The 20,128-nt window shown below is 43.0% G+C and overlaps 1 protein-coding gene across 4 annotated transcripts in view; it reads right to left on the bottom strand.

Annotated features, from left to right (window-relative positions):
* MBTD1 (mbt domain containing 1) overlaps nucleotides 1-20,128 on the bottom strand; it is a 119,647-nt gene that overhangs the window by 46,563 nt on the left and 52,956 nt on the right. For all 4 annotated transcript variants that reach the window (XR_012236782.1, XM_073606694.1, XM_073606693.1 and 1 more), the window contains 8 exons: nucleotides 18,423-18,511; nucleotides 16,022-16,256; nucleotides 14,949-15,004; nucleotides 10,783-10,887; nucleotides 10,479-10,626; nucleotides 6,652-6,734; nucleotides 2,409-2,643; nucleotides 1,931-2,005 (listed from right to left, as the gene is read on the bottom strand). Coding sequence is in view for 3 of the 4 variants with exons in the window: in XM_073606694.1 (XP_073462795.1) it covers nucleotides 1,931-2,005; nucleotides 2,409-2,643; nucleotides 6,652-6,734; nucleotides 10,479-10,626; nucleotides 10,783-10,887; nucleotides 14,949-15,004; nucleotides 16,022-16,256; nucleotides 18,423-18,511 (1,026 nt within the window). In the remaining variant the exon portion in view is untranslated. The remainder of the gene's footprint in view (nucleotides 1-1,930; nucleotides 2,006-2,408; nucleotides 2,644-6,651; nucleotides 6,735-10,478; nucleotides 10,627-10,782; nucleotides 10,888-14,948; nucleotides 15,005-16,021; nucleotides 16,257-18,422; nucleotides 18,512-20,128) is intronic.

The raw sequence follows: 20,128 nt of genomic DNA, 5'->3' as shown, positions 1-20,128 counted from the left end.
GACAGCCAAGAAACCTTAAGGATTATAGTGAAGATCTGTAGAGAAGAGTGGACCAAAATCCCTCCTGAGATGTGTGCAAACCTGGTCACCAACTACAAGAGACATCTCACCTCTGTGCTTGCCAACAAGTGCTTCTCCATCAAGCACTAAATCACGTTTTGCTTGGGGATCAAATACTTATTTTACTCACTGAACTGCAACTAAATTTATAACATTTGTATCATGAGTTTTTTCTGGATTTTAAGTTGGTATTCTGTCTAGCATTTAAAATACACCTATGATAAAAATTAAAGACCCTTCATTTCTTTGTAAGTGGGAAAACTTACAAAATCTGCAGGGGATCAAAAAATACATTTCCCCACTGTATGTGCCAAGGGAAAAATTCACAACCAAAAAATGAAAAAGGCCAGTATCACATTTGGCACCTTTCAGGGGGGAACGGTTCCAGGAGACCTGGCTACGGCGAGATGCGGCAAGGTCCTGCGGAAGTTCTGCCCCCCCTCCTCCACCACCCCCGCCGCCAGGGCCATTCACAAAGCGCAGCTGGGTCAGTTCACACTAGCCCTGGGTCAGTCTAACCTTGCAGATCAAATAGGCTTGTGTAACCCTTCCCCGTCTGTACTGTCTGATACCTGTCGAAAGACAACCAACCAAGGAGATATCTCCTAACTAGATTTTAACTTCCACGCCATCTAAAACTAAAAAAAGTTTGGCCTGGAGTTGGGCTTTAAAGGATAAGTTTACCTTATAAAAAAAAAAAAAAAAAAAAAAAAAGATAAAATGTACATCTTTTCGCAGGTAAAAAAATGTGTATTACTTGGAGCCTGTAAAGCATTGCACCCACAATTGGCAATTGCGGGCTATGTGGGACTCGTGCAGACTTGTCAGTGTGTCTACTTGTACCTCATAAGTGCAGGCAGATGCACACTGACAGGAAGCGACAACGAACTACCAGAACGCTCTTCTGTCTGTGACTGTATGACCATGGAAGTTCATGGTAGTGCCATGGTAATTCACTGAGACCTATAAGCCGACAGCAGCAAAGGCTGACGGTACTTGTAGATTCACATTCACAGAACTAGGAGCCTAGCACGGCCGCGTTATTTTCATACAGTGACAAAAGATGACCGCTGCTTCCACTGTGAAGGGGTAAGAGGCTGCAGGTGGTGGAACATGCTCCAAAAAGGTGAACTTATCATTTTACATAACAGAAACAAGATGTTTGAAATGTTTAAACCTACTTGGTCTCTAGAAAATTAAAAAGTCAAACAGCAGCCTGTAAAACAGGATTCGCTGTAGTTACCTTTCTGGATTGTAGAAACTCCAATCTTGGCCTATTCATCCAAGAAAACTTGCCACCATCCCAGTATCCTGTTCATTACCAAAAAAATGCAGAAAGCACTTTTGCGTGCATTGAAACCTATTCATTTTGATTGGGCTGCTGGATGCTGGGCCCGGCTACCTACATAGATGCACAAAAACACATGCATTGAAATGTAAAGGAGCCTTATTCTACAGCAGAGCTATGGGCGACACTTGAAAATGACACTTCCAGAAGTGTTGGATACCTGCTCACTGTGGTTCCTCTTAGAGCCCCCTACATCAATTATTGATGAGCTAGGCGGATGGAAAAAGAGGCGGGCACACTATTGGGCACATCTGGAAGTGTCTGATTTAAGCAGCGGCCAAAGCACTGTAAGTGAGGAAAGACTAAATAGTAGCTCTCCAGAAAGATAAGTAAAAGTAATAGTCATTTGCTGTGTGTAGCTGTTTCACTTTGAGTTTCCTCAAAAAGGAGAGGATCTAATGTCTGTACAGAAGAAAAAAAAAAGTTTAAAATGTTGGTCTTACAAGAAATCACAATTCCCTATAAAGGAATATCCCAAAAAAATGGAGTTCATACTTGTGTCAATGAAAAGGCAGTACTCACTTTTTTTGTGTCCTTTGTACGGTTGTGACTTAGACTTTTTCTTCTGTTTGGTTACACTCGTCTGGTTGTCCTTTGCTGCAGCGAAATGGAATTATACATTAAACATTTAATTATATAAGAATAATCATAACGATTGCAAAGTCCAAAGGCTTAATAAAGAAACATGGAGAGCATTGTGGACTTCCTTCTGAAAGGTCTACCTGCTTTAATTCCAGACTCTATTCCTATTTTAAAGTATTCCCTCCCACCTTTGCGTGTTCCAGTGCCTCCTGTGACATTTTCCGTAATAGAACTAAATAAAAAGAAAACCCTGGAGGTAAAATTGAAACCCCTGCTAATGGGCAGAGCAGGTATACAAACCTGGGAACTCAGTGTAGGGATCTATCCAAAAGAATCCTGGTAAGATAGGAACCAGTCGGTGTTTTTTTTTTGGGGGGGGGTGTGGCACACAGTAAAAACAAAAGTTATATTTACTTACATTGTGGCGCTGGAGGTTGTAGCTGGTATCCCGTTAACTGACACCATCCAACGGGATAGAGGTCTGGAGATTCACAGTCAACCCACTGATCATACTCGTCTTCCCAGCCATCAAAATGGATCCTTAGAAGCCTGTGTATGATGCGTGTGACTGTGGCTACACACACCAGGCGAGGCTCCATGAGGTCCACAGCTTCAAGCTTCATCCCGACGCGGAAGCCGTGATTGGGGACTTCCTGGAGAGGCAAACAGAACTGCATTTGTTAAGAAGCCTTTAAAAAGGAATATTTTAATTATTGCACAGCTAGCAATAGTAAGAGGAAAGCTGTACAGTAACAAATATATAGGCTGCCATAGTCAATGCAAGCTGCCTGGCTGTCTAGGCCTTCAGCATTTTCTGATTCTGAGTCATTGAGGAACAGATGGGAGGACGCACTGACGTACCGCGTGTGGTTCCCAGAGTGTACGGGCGCTCGCAAGCTGGCCGGCTACAAATGATCGTTACTAATCCATGCTTGTAAGTGTGATTCTTTTATCTATACAATAAATTATTCATGCGGTATTACACCATGGGAAGTCCTTTTTCTTTTATGTTTTGGTGAAACGGTACCTGAGGGTCCCTTCCATATATCTGAGTGGTGTGCCAATCCTGGATCAGTGTTCCCTGTGAGCGTACCTTTGATTCCCCAAGGAAAGGCCCTGGCTGGGTATATATCCGCAAGCCTATCTTTGTTTGCCTCTGGTAAGCGTGTATTTTTTCTGGTGATTCACACTGAACGGTGATGGAAGAATGCACCTTTCTGTTTTAATATCCAGCAATCGGCTGATTGTTTTGGACTTTCAAGTTTTATCCTCACCACTTATCACTTTATTTTTGTTTTTTTCTTTTTTTTTCTGTGAACATCTTATTCACGTTTTTGTTCACTTTTCACCATATTTATATTGATTTAATGATTTATCACATATCATGTTCATCATTTAGCGCAGCTATTGTTTTCTTATTTGATGGGTTTATATGCATGTATTTCATATGTTAGTTGCTGCTTTGCTTTTTAGTTTTGTTTATAGCGTGGTATTTTTTTTCTTTACTTACAAATATATAGGCTGCCATAGTCAATGCAAGCTGCCAGGCTGTCTAGGCCTTCAGCATTTTCTGATTCTGAGGAACAGATGGGAGGAGACCCCTTGTACAAAGGCATTAAATAGCGAGGAGGTCGAAGGCCTCTTCTTTCACAAAATAGAAATGGCAGATACCTGACCCTTGGTATTGTTGAAAGCCAAACGCTGGTCCAAATCCAGTTGTAGGAAGAAGTAGACCTCCTAGATTTAAGCAACATAGAAAGCAAAGATTCAGGTTCTCCTGTCCCTTAGAACCTGGGCTTCAACAACAATGCAATCAAAGCCAGGGATCAAGAAACAGGATGGGCCCTTGTGTTTAAAGATCCTGACAATATAGTAGTGCCCGCAGAGTGCCAAAAGTTTTGCCAGGTTGGCATACCAAATTCTCCTGGGCCAGTCTGGAGCAAGGAGGATTATCAGAATGCCCTTAATCTCAGTCCTGAAGAGCAGACCAGCAAGAAGTTTAAGAACATGCATCGATCTGGGTGTATTAATCAGGGTGCAAAGTGTGCTCTTGAACCTGGAGACCAGGACGTCCACATTCAGGTGCAGTGTCCACTCTCCCAGGTCCAAGCTCTGCCAGCTGAGAAAATCTGCCTGCCCAATTGTCTATGCATAAAAATGTCCATGGGTAACATTGCAGGAATGTGAAAAGTCAGCCCAAGAGAGAGTCCACTCTCTCTTTTGCCGATGACGTTTGTATCCTCCCTGATGGTTGATGTATGCCATCTCTTTGGTGATGTTCAACTGAATCCAGAACAGATTACCCACCAAGAGGGTGGTCTTACACTGAAGGGACAGCCAAATTGCCCACAGTTACAAGAGGTTTGTCAAGAGGCAAGATTTGACAGACGACAAGGTGACCAGGATGCCTCCCCAGCCTGACAGGCTGCTGTCCGTCAGGAGAATCACAAAAGATGGGAAGAAAGGATTTTCCTAACTCAAGAGTCAGACTCCTTGCCCACAAAGCCAGGGATAGCCTTGCCTTTGGCACCAACCTGTTCAAAGACAGACAGGCATGAGTGTAACATTTCAGCGATGGGAAAGAAATTAGGCGAAGAGGACTGCCTCAAGGAAGGCTATCATTAGCCCCAAGACTCTCATGCAAAGCGGAGGTGGTCAGCTAAGAGTGTCACAATGGGTGGTCCAACGCCGAAGGGGCAGTCAAATTGCCCAAAGCTCTAATATGTTTATCAGGATTAGGACGCACAATTATTCAACAGCCAATCTCCTGCACTAACAAAGTGCCCAGGGCTACTCTCCAACCCAAAAGGTTGCCGTTCACAAGGAGAAACTACCAAAAAACAGGAAGAAAGGATTTCTCCCACTCCAGAGAGATTACTGAGCCACCAAGCCAGAGACAGCATGGTCTCTGACACTAACCAAATTGACCTGTTAAGAGTAAGGACTGACTTGCCCCCTGGGGATCTAGGTCTCTCTGGTCGAGGGAAGCAATGACAGATTTAGTGGATTTCATCCAAAATTTTTAGACTTGAATGTGGGCAGGCAAAGCCATGAAATAAAAGATGGAGCAAATTCCCCCCACTTCGTTTGGGTACAGTAAACAGGTGGGACCCTTGGAACTGTTTTGCCTTGGTGACTGGGGAAACCAACACCCTAATCCAGGATATCAACCTGAGCAATAGCTAGATCATTTTTAAAGGGATTTAGACCAATCAGACATGGTTTGACAAAGTAAAGTCACATCCAGGTTTGGGTTTACAGCTGCATCCTCCAGAGAAAATAAATCTTTGAAAAGGGCTTCCAACGACTTATCAATTGGGTTCTTAAAGACAGGTGCATCGTCAACTTAGAAGCCTTAGAAGTTTTAAACAACCCAAAACTAGAAACAGAACTGGTAGCAACAGGCCAATCCTCCAGTTTTGAAGATGTATTCATGGCATCATAAAGAGCCAAAAGGATTTACCTAATTTAGCAATATTAGCAGAAGACTGCGACTCCTTGGGGGTTAAGCTCATAGGACTTGAGCGACTCAGAAACCAGACAGTCTCAGTAGCCAATGGCTCAAACTGTTAAGGCTGCCTGTAAGCCAGATACAGTATCTGCTGGAGAGGGTGTGGAAGCACACTTGTGGCCTCTGCAATCCAAGTCCAATCCAATAAGTGGGTACCTTGGGTAATAAAGTCTTGCATGACCGTGATAAAGACCTCAGCCAAAAGAGCAGAGGACTCAGCCACACCCGACAGAGCTAAAGTAGACTAAGAAGTTGGAAGAGTCTAAAGGGAAACCATAAGTGATGCAATGATTGATTTCCCCATCAACCCAGCCAGTGTTTATGGGGGGAATCCCTCCCGCAGCACTATTGTGTTCTGCGGCGGTGAGTCTTCCCTGCTGGCAAATCACAATGATTACTGCTAGCGGCTATAGCTGCTGGCAGTAATCACATGCAAAAAAAAGAATAACCCAACAAGCTGGTTTCCATCGATCTACTTCAGTACAACCAGTCTGCCCATAAATGGATCGAATCTTGTGCGGTCCCTGCTTAACCAACCAATATTGGCTCCATCTATGGCTGGCTTAACAGAAGAGAATAACATGATTCCAGGCTGCAGACATTGGCACCATCAGTAACCCTGCGGTTTCTTGATTGAAAAAAAAAAAAAAAAGCCAACATTTGATTGGATTGGTTGGTCCTTATAGCAGCAGAATTGAAGAAAAGATGTCCATCATACTAGGACATCAAAATATAGGTGTGCTGATGGCAGGGAGGGGTTCTTATAATTGCCAGTGTCCAATCCTCTTGTAGGCAGCAGTATAGCCTGAAGGTTAAAGACTTCTCTGTGACCCTCAATGGAGGAGAAAGAAAGACAGCATAAACATTCTCTCTTTTGCAAGGTAGAATCATCAATCCACCAAATAATGGACAATAAAATAACAATGGCAGATGATTAAAGTTTAAACGATTGTAGAACATGAAGGACAGCAAGTGTTTGTTATTCACAGCATTACCAAATGGAAAAAAAAAAAAAGTAGCCACTTCTAAAAAAAGGACTGTAAAGCTGCAATAAATTACAATACATTTTTTGTTTTTGGGTTTAGCTACGCATTAAAAGCATTCACTCTCCCTAGTACCATCAATGTTAGCTTTACAAGCTTTACGTTACCTTGTTGAAAAGTTTCACAGGCGCTGCTATGGATCCAGTTTCCCTGAGGTAGTCAAACCATTTGAAAGGTAGTTTTGTATATCCTATAAAAACCAGATAAAAATTAATCTTTTGGTTTTGTGATAACCTAGCTGTAAAATATGACATAAAAAAAAACAAAAACAAAAAAAACATTCTCAATTCAGTTCAACCAGTACCCAGTTAATATTGGTCTGCTCATTACTGCAATTGAAAAAGCAGCGAAAAAAGCAACCCCAGGCCTTTCGCTACCCATTTCTGATTTAGTTTAATAATGGAATTCCATAGCAGATCATATGGAATGTCTGCATTTTGAAGAAAGAATATAATAAAAAAAACAATCTGCTGTGTTTCTGAGTCTCCACAGCTAGGGAGTAGGATCTCCTGATTTGAACAATGTACTTATCTATCGTTCTAGAACAGCCTTTTTCAACCAGGGTGTTGGGGTGCCTTGAGGTTCCATCAGGGGTGCCTTGGCAAAATGCCTAAAAAGTGCCCCAAAATTGTATACAAGCCGGTGGGTGGATAAAACCTGCCTTTTAGTTACAGAAAGCCACAGGTTTTCATTGTGAACCATTACAACCTGCTAGCTGCCAACCTCCTAACAACCAATGACATCATCAGTTGATAAGGAGGATGTCAATTGCCTGCATATCATCCTTGTTTGACCCTCCCCTGCCCCTCTCCATCAGCTTTGGGGTCTCATTAGCTTATTGATGGAGAAAAACTGAGGGAGAAAAGAAACAATGGACTACTAGTCAGTACCAGTTTGCAAAAGCGTATTTGCTTTGGAAGAATAAATCACCTCCAACGCTGGGTGTCCTATGTGTGGATGTTGCTGCATTATGTAAAACCATTAGAACTTTTACATTTTAGAATGGGGTGCCTCAAGACTGTCCATAATTTTGGAGGGTACCTCGAGATTGTCCATAATTTTAAAGGGTGCCTTGACTGAAAATAAGGTTGAGAAACACGGTTGTAGAATCCAAAAAGAACAACAAAGAATGGTTATCTTGAGATTATAAAATTGTACCATGTGCTTTGTATGTCAAGATACCATCAGAAAATGCAATCTCTTTGTACTTAAAGCAGTGTTCCAGTCGTTTTTAAGTTTATTAAAGGTCAACAGGTACAAAAAGTGTAACTGCTGACTTTTAATAAACACTCACCTGTCCTACGGTCCAGCGATTCACCCACCCGAAGCCTCGCTCCTTTCCGTGGCATTCCAAATGTGGGCACCCGGCTGTGACAGCTTGCAACTTCACAGCCGGGTGCGCACGCGCGATTCGCTCTGGGTCTTTTCAGTGGCCAGGCAATCTTCTGGGACCTGTGACGTGTCCCAGAAGATTGCAGGGAGGGGAGAACTTCCGCTCACGTTGCCTAGGCGGCGCGAGTGGAAGTCGGAGCTGGATACTTGTCAAAACTAGGCAACACCCCCCCAAAAAAAATTGCATGCCAAATGTGACATGTAAGGGGGAGAGGAGTGCTTAAAGTGGAAGTTCTACTTTTGGGTGAATCTCCGCTTTAAAAAGCATCTTAAAATTTTATAGAAACGATTGAAAAAGGAAAGCCCACGCTGGACACCAACACAAACTACTATGTGCCTGTTCTCAGAATCCCAACAGCCTTCTGGGTTATGACAAAGCGACTCGTACTGAGCAGAGACCGAGCAACTTCTATTCCATTTAAAGTGTTACTAAAACCCAGGACCCTGCATTCACTATATCTGGTCTCCCACAGTACACAGAACATGGAAATGCAATTATTTTAATATAATATAAACTGCTAAATACCTTTTCTCATCAGCAGTATATAGCAGTCTGTTGACTGCTATCAGTGTCTGGTTAAAGCTTGTAGTAGGAGTTTCATTCTCCCATGAATGTCCTATAAGATGCAGGACCCCTGACTCTCTGTTTGGACAGTGCCAATTGGCCCTGTGTTGTTCACATGCATTCTCCCAAGAAAAAAAAAACAAAAAACAAAAACCTTGCTAGCAATACACACCACACTGAGCATGTGCAGACTGACTCCAGTAACTCTGTCTTATCCGTAGATGTTTTGGGGACAGTGGCAGAAGGGGAGGATCTGTGCATACAGGATCAAACTGCCTTTTTACACAATGCAAAGGATTAACCCCTTAGGTTTCACAGCAAGTATAACAAGCCTGCTTTACTGCAAATAACTGACTGATTTTACTGTTGTGGGTTTAGTATAGAGGTCGACCGATATATCGGCCGATATTTGGCGTTTTTTACTTAATCGGCATCAGCCGATTGTGCTGATAAAAAAGGCCGATTATAACTTCAGCCGTGACTTGCAAATGACTTCTGTAATAGAAGTTAATGCAAGTTTCCTAAGGTTATCTGTGGAAGAGGATTCTCTCTTCCTCTGGGCAGCCTGCCAAGTCTGATAAGAAGATACATTGTATCTTTCAGGTTCTTTTTATCAATAGACTGAACTCCGTGTGGAGAAGTTCTCAGTTTAACCATTTAAAGACTAAATCTTTTCTGACACTTATTGCTTACAAGTAAAAATCCTGTATTTTCTGCTAGAAAATCACTTAGAACCCCCAAACATTATATATATTTTTTTAGCAGAGACCCTAGGGAATAAAATGGTGATTGTTGCAATATTTTATGTCACACGGTATTTGCGCAGCGGTCTTTCAAACGCAATTTAAAAAAAAAAATTACAGTAATGAATTAAAAAAAAAAAAACCTAAGCAGTAAAGTTAGCCCATTTTTTTTTCGTCCAAAAGTTTTGATTACCTGTTTTTGTGTATTTATTATTTAAGATATTTTTTTTTTTTTTTCTAAATTATACATACAAGTGAACTGATTGAAGGTTTGTTTTGTTTAATGTTTAAATGAAAAAAAATTTCTGTATTACTTAAGGCTGCTTTCACACTGGAGCGGGCAGGCGTTGATGGTAAAACGCTGCTAGTTTTAGCGGTGCTTTACCGTCATTTTAGAGGCGCTATTCGGCTGCTAGCGGGGCGCTTATAACCCAGCTAGCGGCCGAGGAAGGGGTTAAATGCGCCCCTGAAGCGCCGCTGCCAAAACGCTTTGCAGGCGCTTCGGCAGCGGTGCGCATTCATTTCAATGGGCAGGAGTGGTGGAGCAGCGGTATACACCGCTCCAAAGATGCCGTTTGCAAGACTTTTTTTTTACATCCTGCCAGTGCATCGCCTCAGTGTGAAAGCACTCGGGATATCACACTGAGACTGCAGGGGAGCCGTTTTACAGGCACTTTACAGGCGCTCTTTTTAGCCCAAAAGTGCCTGAAAAACGCCCCAGTGTGAAAGGGGTCTAACTGTTAGATTTTATGAGATGAAGGGAAAAAAGAAAGGAAAAAAAAAAAATCGGCCAAATATATCGGCCCAAAAAAATCGGCATCACATATCGGCCATCGGCCACCGCGATTTCTAAATATCGGCATCGGCATCGGGCAGAGAAAAACCCATATCGGTCGACCTCTAGTTTAGTAACACTTTAAGGAACCACTGTGGATTTGATTTACTAAAGGCAAATAGACTGTGCACTTTGCAAGTGCAGCTGCACTCTTTTTTTCTTTGTAAATGTCAATGTGGGTAAAGCTTCGCTTCGTAAAGAATGCCCAAACAATAAAAAAAAAGAAGGAATTTTTGCTTGCACATGATTGGATGGAAACCAGCAAAGCTTTACCACATTTACTAAGCTTTGGAGGAAAATGAGTGCAACTGCACAGTCTATTTGCCTTTAGTAAATCACCCCCTGTGTGCCATGAGAGCACCCTGTATTAAATATATGAAATCTGATATATAACCTTACCTCGTGGCGGAGTTAGTTCAATCTTGTTAATTTCACAGAAGCCAACAGGGAATATTGAGGGTGATAAAGCATGATAACAAAACCAGTCTGAACCATCTGCTGCTTCTGACCCGTCAATTCCAATCATCAGGTAGCCCTCGGCTAACACCTTAAGGTGCACATAAAACAAATGTGTTAAGATGGTCAGAACCAGAACTGCTTGGTTTAATCTAACAGATATTGAGCAACCTATCTTAAAACGTGTACAGATACCTAAATCCAAGCCAAAAGAACATGCGACTACAGTAACATGAAAAAGAATCACCTTTCTAATGGTGGCTACACATATCGCAGAGAGGTTTAGTGGATCGATAGCTTCCAGTTTCATCCCTTCCTTGAACCACTCAGAGTTTTGGTCAACATCTTTGACCTAATGAACACAAAAGAACACAACTTCATTTAAAAGTGGAACTATAGGGAAAATCAAAGCAGCAAAATTAAACATCCAATACATCTGGGTATGGGGTTCATGTCACTTGCTCACCTTCCTCCCACAGGGGCACTGGTGATTGCAAGGGATCACACCAGCATCTCACAAAAGTGAGTACACCCCTCACATTTTTGTAAATATTTTATTCTATCTTTTCATGTGACAACACTGAAGAAATGACACTTTGCTACAATGTAAAGTAGTGAGTGTACAGCTTGTATAACAGTGTAAATTTGCTGTCCCCTCAAAATAACTCAACACACAGCCATTAATGCCTAAACCGCTGGCAACAAAAGTGAGTACACCCCTAAGTGAAATTTGTCCAATTAGCCATTTTCCCTCCCCGGTGTCATGTGAGTCGTTAGTGTTACAAGGTCTCAGGTGTAAATGAGGAGCAGGTGTGTTAAATTTGATGTTATCGCTCTCACTCTCTCATACTGGTCACTGGAAGTTCAATATGGCACCTCATGGCAAAGAACTGTGAGGATCTGAAAAAAAAAAGAATTGTTGCTCTACATAAAGATGGCCTAGGCTATAAGAAGATTGTCAAGACCCTGAAACTGAGCTGCAGCATGGTGGACAAGATCATACAGCGGTGTAACAGGACAAATTTCACTCAGAACAGGCCTCGCCATGGTCGACCAAAGAAGTTGAGTACACGTGCTCAGAGTCAGATCCAGAGGTTGTCTTTGGGAAATAGACGTATGAGTGCTGCCAGCATTGCTGCAGAGGTTGAAGGGGTGGGGGGTCAGCATGTCAGTGCTCAGACCATACGCCACACACTGCATCAAATTGGTCTGCATGGCTGTCATCCCAGAAGGAAGCCTCTTCTAAAGATGATGCACAAGAAAGCCCACAGTTTGCTGAAGACAAGCAGAATAAGGACATGGATTACTGGAACCATGTCCCGTTGTCTGATGAGACCAAGATAAAAGTATTTGGTTCAGATGGTGTGTGTGGTGGCAAACAGGTGAGGAGTACAAGCGTGTCTTGCCTACAGTCAAGCATGGTGGTGGGAGTGTCATGGTCTGGGGCTGCATGAGTTCTGCCAGCACTGGGGAGCTACAGTTCATTGAGGGAACCATGAATGCCAACATGTACTGTGACACACTGAAGCAGAGCGTGATCCCCTCCCTTCTGAGACTGGGCCGCAGGGCAGTATTCCAACATGATAACGACCACAAAAACACCTCCAAGATGACCACTGGCTTGCTAAAGAAGCCGAGAGCAAATGTGATGGACTGGCCAAGCATGTCTCCAGACCTAAACCCTACTGAGCATTTGTGGGGCATCCTCAAACGGAAGGTGGAGGAGAGCAAGGTCTCTAACATCCACCAGCTCCGTGATGTCATCATGGAGGAGTGGAAGAGGACTCCAGTGGAAACCTGTGAAGCTCTGGTGAACTTCATGCCCAAGAGGGTTAAGGCAGTGCTGGAAAATAATGGTGGCCACACAAAATATTGAAACTTTGAGCCCAATTTGGACATTTTCGCTTAGGGGTGTACTCACTTTTGTTGCCAGCAGTTTAGACATTAATGGCTGTGTGTTGAGTTATTTTGAGGGGACAGCAAATTTACACTGTTATACAAGCTGTACACTCACTACTTTACATTGTAGGAAAGTGTCATTTCTTCAGTGTTGTCACATGAAATAAAATATTTACAAAAACGTAAGGGGTGTACTCACTTTTGTGCGATACTGTACTTAAAGTGGAACTACAGGCAAAATCAAACATGATGTATATGCTGTAGTCTGTCACGAGCATTAGCACTGACTTTTCTGCAACACAGCTTTATTACCTGTTGAGCCTGCCAATCGATCTGTTATTTTATTTAAAGGCCAAGTTCACCTTTAGTCCCGGTTCACACATATGCCAAGCGGGAACCAGCGCAAATCCAGTACAGGTTCCTGCACCGCATGTCACTCGCCGATGGTTCACACTGGCATCTTCGAACCGCTGCGGGTGTTAATGTAAAGTTAATGACACCCTCCAGATTGTTTCGCAGACCGCGGTGCGAACTGTGAAATGGTGCAGGAAACAGATCACATGGGTGTGAACCAGGGTGGATATAAACCAATGATAAAAAAAAAATATAATAGGATTTTTTTATTACATTATTTTAATAAAATGCTTTTGGAGTAAAAATCTATCTAAAGATAGTTTTATATTTAAGATCCATTAATAATTTAGTTTATTCAGCATAAAATGGAGCTTAGTTATGTAGCATGAGGCTGTATATTCTGCAATATTTACATTTTGTAAGACTACTGCACACTATCCCTGCAGTTATCTGCCTGTACCTCTGTACAAGCTTTCAGTTCAAGTGCTCCGATAGCCGTACTGGTTGTTGATTGAGAATTTCAAGTCCAATTACTGTGATGGCAGGCGGGACTTGTAGTTTACTCATTCACAGCCCTGTACAGCCACAGTCCTGTCCAATACTATCTAATCTTAAACCCGCTCCCACCCCCATTCTAAGCCCTATACTAACTACCCTGTAAAAGGAAAGAGGTCAATGCTTATTCATTCTGAAGACTCTCTGGTCCGGTCACATGATCGGCTTCCCAGCGCCGGCTTCAGTGGAGAGGAGGGACAGCCGACAACAGATGCCCTATAGTAAAACTATGGATGACGTCATGACCCAGGCTCTGCAGCCGTTCTCGGCAATCTCTCTTCTACACTGAAGCTGGTCGTTGAAGGGATTTTATGACTGGACCAGAATAGGTAAATATAGACATCTTTCCTTTACTTGACAGTTTGCATAGAGCAGGGGCCTTCAAACTACGGCCCTCCAGTTGTTCAGGAACTAAAATTCCCATCATGCCTAGTCATGTGTGTGAATGTCAGAACTTTACAATGCCATGGGATGTGTAGTTCTGCAACAGCTGGAGGGCCGTAGTTTGAGGATCCCTGGTATAGAGCAGGGATATGCAATTAGTGGACCTCCAGCTGTTGCAGAACTACAAATCCCATGAGGCACAGCAAGACTCAAGCAGGACACCCAGAGGCATGATGGGACTTGTAGTTTTGCAACAGCTGGAGGTCCGCTAATTGCATATCCCTGGTATAGAGCTTAGAAGGGCTTAGATAGCAGTAGACTGGACTTCTACTTTCACCTGTCAGATTTTTACTGCTATTGCAGGCTCCTTCAGAGAACACTATCCACACTTGCTGTCCAGCTAGTATCAATTGGTCAGACAATAAGTGAGAGAAAAAGTGTTCAATAGCAACACAGGCAGAAATAAAAATGCTAGAAGAAAATATTAGAAGGCTGGAAATCTGGTCAGATTTGTGTGTGTCCCCGTTATGGATTTCCCTTCACTTCCTGTCTGGTGAAACAGCGGTCAGCAGGAGGGGGAACCACTCTGGACACAGCCGCGGTAAGCAGCAAGGACTGAGCAAGAGTTCCAATCCTTCCCCACTCGATCCAAAAGCGGATTGATGTACACTTTTACATTTAGCCACAGCACTATTTTTAGATGTTTCTTTTGACATCAAATCCACTGGAGGTCTGACTGGTGGGAGTCAAGTACTACAACTTACACCGCTGAACCACAAGTGGAACACTGATGTTCGAGTCTGATCATTTTCCAACACAGACTGTACCGAATAGGGCCTTGTTTACATGGGGCATACTAACTTAAAACGCCCATGGAAAGCCACGGTAATCTGCATGGGGATGCACAGGCGTTTCGTGCATCCCCATGCAGACAGTTCCACTGATGCGAATTGGGGACACAGCTGCTGCTCCCAATCTGAAATCCGTGTGGGTGCGTGTCCCTGAACTCACACAGTATGCATTCTGGGCACGCACCCACACTGATGTCAACATTTGGGAGCAGAGGCCGTGTTCGTGCAGCTGCTGTGTCCTAAATGACATCAATGGGATGCACAGAACACAAGACACTTAATGTGAACGAGGCCTAAATGATGGCAACTACACACAAACTTAAAAGTTTAGGAAATAGTGCCAGGAAAGATGTCTAATATGAATATTTACCTTTATAAATAAGTGTGAAGGCGCATTAAAGTGAGATTCATTCTTCTTTAAGATGTCTGAAAAAAAAATAAAAAACACATCAGTTTGATTCTACCCTTTTTTTTAATTTAGAACTCTAATGCCCCGTACAAATGATCGGATTTTCCGCCAACAAATGTTGGATGTGAGCTTGTTGGCGGAAAGTCCGACCGTGCGTACGCTCCATCGAACATTTGTTGGCGGACTTTCCGCCAACAAATGTTGGCTAGCAGGTTCTCAAATTTTCCGCCAACAAATTTTTGTTGGCAGACTTTCCGATCATGTGTACACAAGTCCGTCACACAAAAGTCCACGCATGCTATGAGCCGGAAGCGCTCGGTCTTGTAAAACTAGCGTTCGTAATGGAGATATCACATGACTATTGAACTTCTTTTTTATCCTTTTATCTTGTACGTCACCACGTTCGTAATTGTTGGCCAACATTTGTGTGACCGTGTGTATGCAAGACAAGTTGAAGCCAACACCCTTCAAACAAAATTCCACAGTTTTGTTGTCAGAAAGTCTGATCGTGTGTACGGGGCATTAGGAGTAATGTACAAGAAGCCACAAAGCTACAGGCTTTGACTAGCATTGTCACCCACCTTTGAATATGCAGCCACTACTTGGCTATATATTGTGGCAGATGTGTGTGAAATACAAAAACAGAATTTTAAATAATTTTATGCCGTGTACACACGACCGGACTTTCGACGGACTGAACTCCGAAGGACTTTGACAGACTTTCGACGGAGTTCCGACAAAACGGACTTGCCTACACATGATCACACCAAAGTCCGACTGATTCGAACGTGATGACGTACGACTGGACTAAAATAAGGAAGTTCATAGCCAGTAGCCAATAGCTGCCCTTGCGAATTGTCCGGCGGATTCGTTCCGTCGGACCTTTGCTGTCGAAAAGTCAGATCGTGCGTACACGGCATTAGTTTCTTGGTAAAACTGCTCAGTATATGTATTCCATTGTTTGATTGATGCTTTGATTTAATGTAAAAGAATGATAAAGGCCCAGAGGAAACATGACCCGGCTCTGCATGTACCTGATCTCTTAAACCGATGGCCTATGCTTCGAGACCATCCAATAGGATGAATGAGAGGGCTGTACATGTGACACCAGAAGTCGTCTGTCTTGTCCTCACTCTCCTCGTACACCAGTCGCAGCCGACCCCCGATTACGCTGTCTACGACTGCCACCCGCGTCCGGCATAAGTGCGTTTTGTCGACTACTTCTACCCTCATTGAAGGCTTGAAGGGATACTGCATACTCTCCGACACCTTTTAATAAAAGAAAAAAAAAGGGGGGGGGGGCACAATGTAACTTAAAGTGTTTGTAAAGACATCATCACTCATGTCTCCCAAAAGCTATAGGAGACTGGTGTGTGAAGGTATTTTTTTGGGCATTTTGTTTATAAATGGCTCTTAAAGTGGAGTTCCGGGGAATTTTTTTTTTTTTTTTAATTGATCCTAGCATTATTACTAATGAAATAAAAAGAGGAGTATACAATGATCATGATGGATTTAGGTAAAATATAAAATTTCTTACTGGAATATTCTCTGCTTCAGTCTGTGGCCGTTGCCATCATGATTGTGGGCATGTGAAGCCCAATCTAGATCGCTTCCTGGATTAACTTTTGGAGAGGTGCATGCTGGGTAACCAGCATGCACCTCTCGATCTCACACATGCGCGATTCACTGGCGGCCGTATCGCCGATTGCCCACAGACTCCTGGGAAATAATGTGTCATCATTTCCCAGGAGCATAGATGAGGGAGGAAGTCACGAGGAGCTCAGCGGACCAGGAAATGGCAGATTACGAGGACTACATAGAAACAGGGCGTTTCTGGTAATTATCTATATCTATATCTATCTATCTATCTATCTATCTATCTATCTATCTATCTCTATATATATCTATCTATATATATATATATATATATATATATATATATATATATATATATATATATATATATATATATATATAAATTTCCTCCAAATGTTTGTTTTTAGGTTAAAAGGAGTCTTTCAATGGAAACAATTTTTCTAGAGTGGAACTCTGCTTTAAAAAGACATTGTTGTAGAGTTAGCAAGGGGAAAAAAGAGACCTTCAATTTAGCATGGAAGGTCTGCTTTAAAATTTACCATCTTCTACGGAATATCTAGAAAATGGTAGTCATGTCTAAGCAGTACCCTGAAAGATTTACCTTTAGTCTGGAATGCTTCCTGAAAAACAGCAGTGCACTTCTTGGTGTGCAAGTGTGCCTAAAGCCTTATAGCTGTACATCTGCTGGATTGACCCCCTCCCACCACAGTCACATGATTGAAATGTTCCCGATCGCAAGTATGCATCGGGAGCTTTCCGGTACCCGCCGGTAACTGTGCTGGGAGCGCACAGGGCACACCTCTCAGTACAGAATGAGGTTTACATAGGGCCACATATATGCAGCCTCTTGGTGTTAAAGCCCACCCGCTGAGAGGCCACACATATGAGTACAGCTGGCGGGAAGAGATTAGAGGCACTGCTGTCTGTAAATTGCTAATCTCACAAAATTTGGAGAGAGATTTGGCGACATTCCCAATATGCTGCTCACTGTTCTCTGTGCTGGATAAAAAGCTTCAGAGTAATGATCTCCCTGCTTTTGCTTCATCCAGACTATGCCTTGTGCACCTCTTCTGCTCAGGGGTGCACCCTCCCCCCCCCCCCGTCAATCGCCGCCTCCCCTATTCACGCATCTTCATGCGGCCCCTTTCAGGATACCGGCGCATGTATTCCAATGCGGAGGGGCTGTTTTTTTGAAGCACTGATTAGAGCCAGAGGCTCTAATAGGCTTCAATATAGGGTGGGCTCGAGTCGCAGAGAGTGCTCAGAGCCCACCCAGGTGTGTAACAACAGCAAATCGATATTTGTAACACTGATCCTCCTCCCGGTCAGGCAGCGGGTTTTGATACTGGTCACCCGATCCTGGTGAATGCCTGGGAGAAGTAGGGGAGCTGTTGCACCACGCTGCCTGCCACCTGCCCCACGATGGGGTAATTGCCAGAGCGACTGCCAAACAGCTGGGACTGGATGTTTGCCGCCGCCACCCCCCCCCCCCCCCAAGAAAAATAAAAACAGCCGCCAATGCTTCTTCAATATTCCCCCACCAGTTCACCAGATCTACTCTGATAGCAGAAAGCAAAATCCTGCTCCACCAACATGGTCACCTCCACACAGGGCAAAATAAGGCATGGTAAGTCAGGAAAGGGGAACCGACCAGCTGCAGGGAGCCCACAGACATTACTGGCAACTGATCCTTTGCCCTATGCTTGCCTCTTCTCTGGCACAGCTTTTACAGTGCATTGCCTCATTAAAATTTAGCATTAAGTCATTAAACTGGGAATGGGGTTGTGCTCGTCTGCAACACAGGAATGAAGACTTACAGGATCTAAAAAGATTTCTTACCTTTTGAGCAAAATCTGCAGGTAGTGTCTTGGCACCGGTTAGTCGCTTGACTAAGAAAGCTTTCCAATTTGAATATTTGTGTTGAATGGCTGTAAAAGTAAAAAAAAGACAAAAAATAATTATATTTCACAGAAAATACAACTCATAAAAAAAGAAAAAAAAAAGAACACAAACAGCAAAGTAAAATGTATACGGTTTCCTAAGTTTAAAGCTAAAAGCCATTTTAAAACACTTTCTTATACTAAACGATCACAACCAATTTTTTTTTGCATCTATTATTAAAGGATGTCCTCAGGATGGATATACTGGAAATGGAGCGAGTACAAAGAAGGGCAACAAAGCTAATGAAAGGGTCTGGAGGACATAAGTTATGAGGAAAGGTTGTGAGCACTGAACTTATTCTCTCTGGAGAAGAGACGCTTGAGAGGGGATTTGATTTTAATGTACAAATACCGTACTGGTGACCCCACAATAGGGATAAAACTTTTTGCGAAAGGGAATTTAATAAGACACGGGACCATTCACTAAAATTAGAAGAAAAGCGGAGTAAACCTTAAACTGCGTAGAGGGTTCTTTACTGTAAGGGCAGCAAGGATGTGGAATTCCCTTCCATAGGCGGTGGTCTTAGCGGGGGGGGGGGGGGGCATCGATACATTTAAAAAAATTAGATAAGCACCTGAACGACCACAACATACAGGGATATACAATGTAATACTGACATATAATCACACACATAGGTTGGACTTGATGGACTTTTGTCTTTTTTCAACCTCGCCTACTATGTAACTTGTCATAGACAGCAAGACAACTAGCATTTTCAGAAGCAGGTCAGTGATACCAGTCTCTAATTCTCTTGATACAGATATCTGAAAATAAGATAAAAGTGAACTGCCCATTAAAATATAACACAACAAAACCAGCTTTAGCTGCAGTATTCCCTTTCAACCCAGAGAATTCTCCTTCAGTATTTTTTTCTAGCACCAAAGTCCTCAATGTTGTGGCCAGCATCATTTAACCTACCTTCCTCTGAGCCTAGGTCACCTTGGACGTGCCCCCAGCCTGTGACTGGACAGTGAAAAGATAAGCAGCACAGTACTGAGCCGTCCCGGCCCGGAGGACACACAATGATTATTGCTAGCGACTATGAGGTATACTATCGTACATCTGATAAGTTTACTTTAAAGCCTAAGGCAGGCCATAAATGGTGCGATTTTCTTTCCCGCTACCTCGAGTTGCTGACTGTGTTGATGAGGGAATTGCTCCTCTGGAGATATTGTGTTCTTGTGTTGTGTTTGAGGGGGGGTGCGGGAAGCACTCTCTGCCGGGAGAACAATTATTGCTAGCTGCTGGCAATAATCATGTAAAAAATATGACAGGCTGGTTGTACCCAAGTTGATCGATAAACTTAGGTACAATCAGCCTGCCCATTCATGGTTCTAATCTCAGCCGGTCCATGCTGAGCTGGTCAAGATTCGAACCGTCCTTGGCCGGCTTAACAAACCTGAACTTATTCTCAGCAACAATAAAAAAAAAAAAAAATCACTTTTATATACTAGCTAGTAGCAAATGACTGTTACACTGTGCTAACAATCAGTAGAAACAGGGATACAGGATTGTGATTAGTTGAGAAAGGCATCACCTCCTTTTATTCCTTTGACAAGAATGGTGCAGCGCTAAAAAAATATTAGTGTAAAAACAAAAGTCCT

Source organism: Aquarana catesbeiana, linkage group LG12, assembly GCF_042186555.1.
Source record: "Aquarana catesbeiana isolate 2022-GZ linkage group LG12, ASM4218655v1, whole genome shotgun sequence".
NCBI classification, from domain to species: domain Eukaryota; kingdom Metazoa; phylum Chordata; class Amphibia; order Anura; family Ranidae; genus Aquarana; species Aquarana catesbeiana.
Note: the sequence above shows the minus strand (reverse complement) of the source record. Positions and strands in the feature narration are given on the sequence as shown.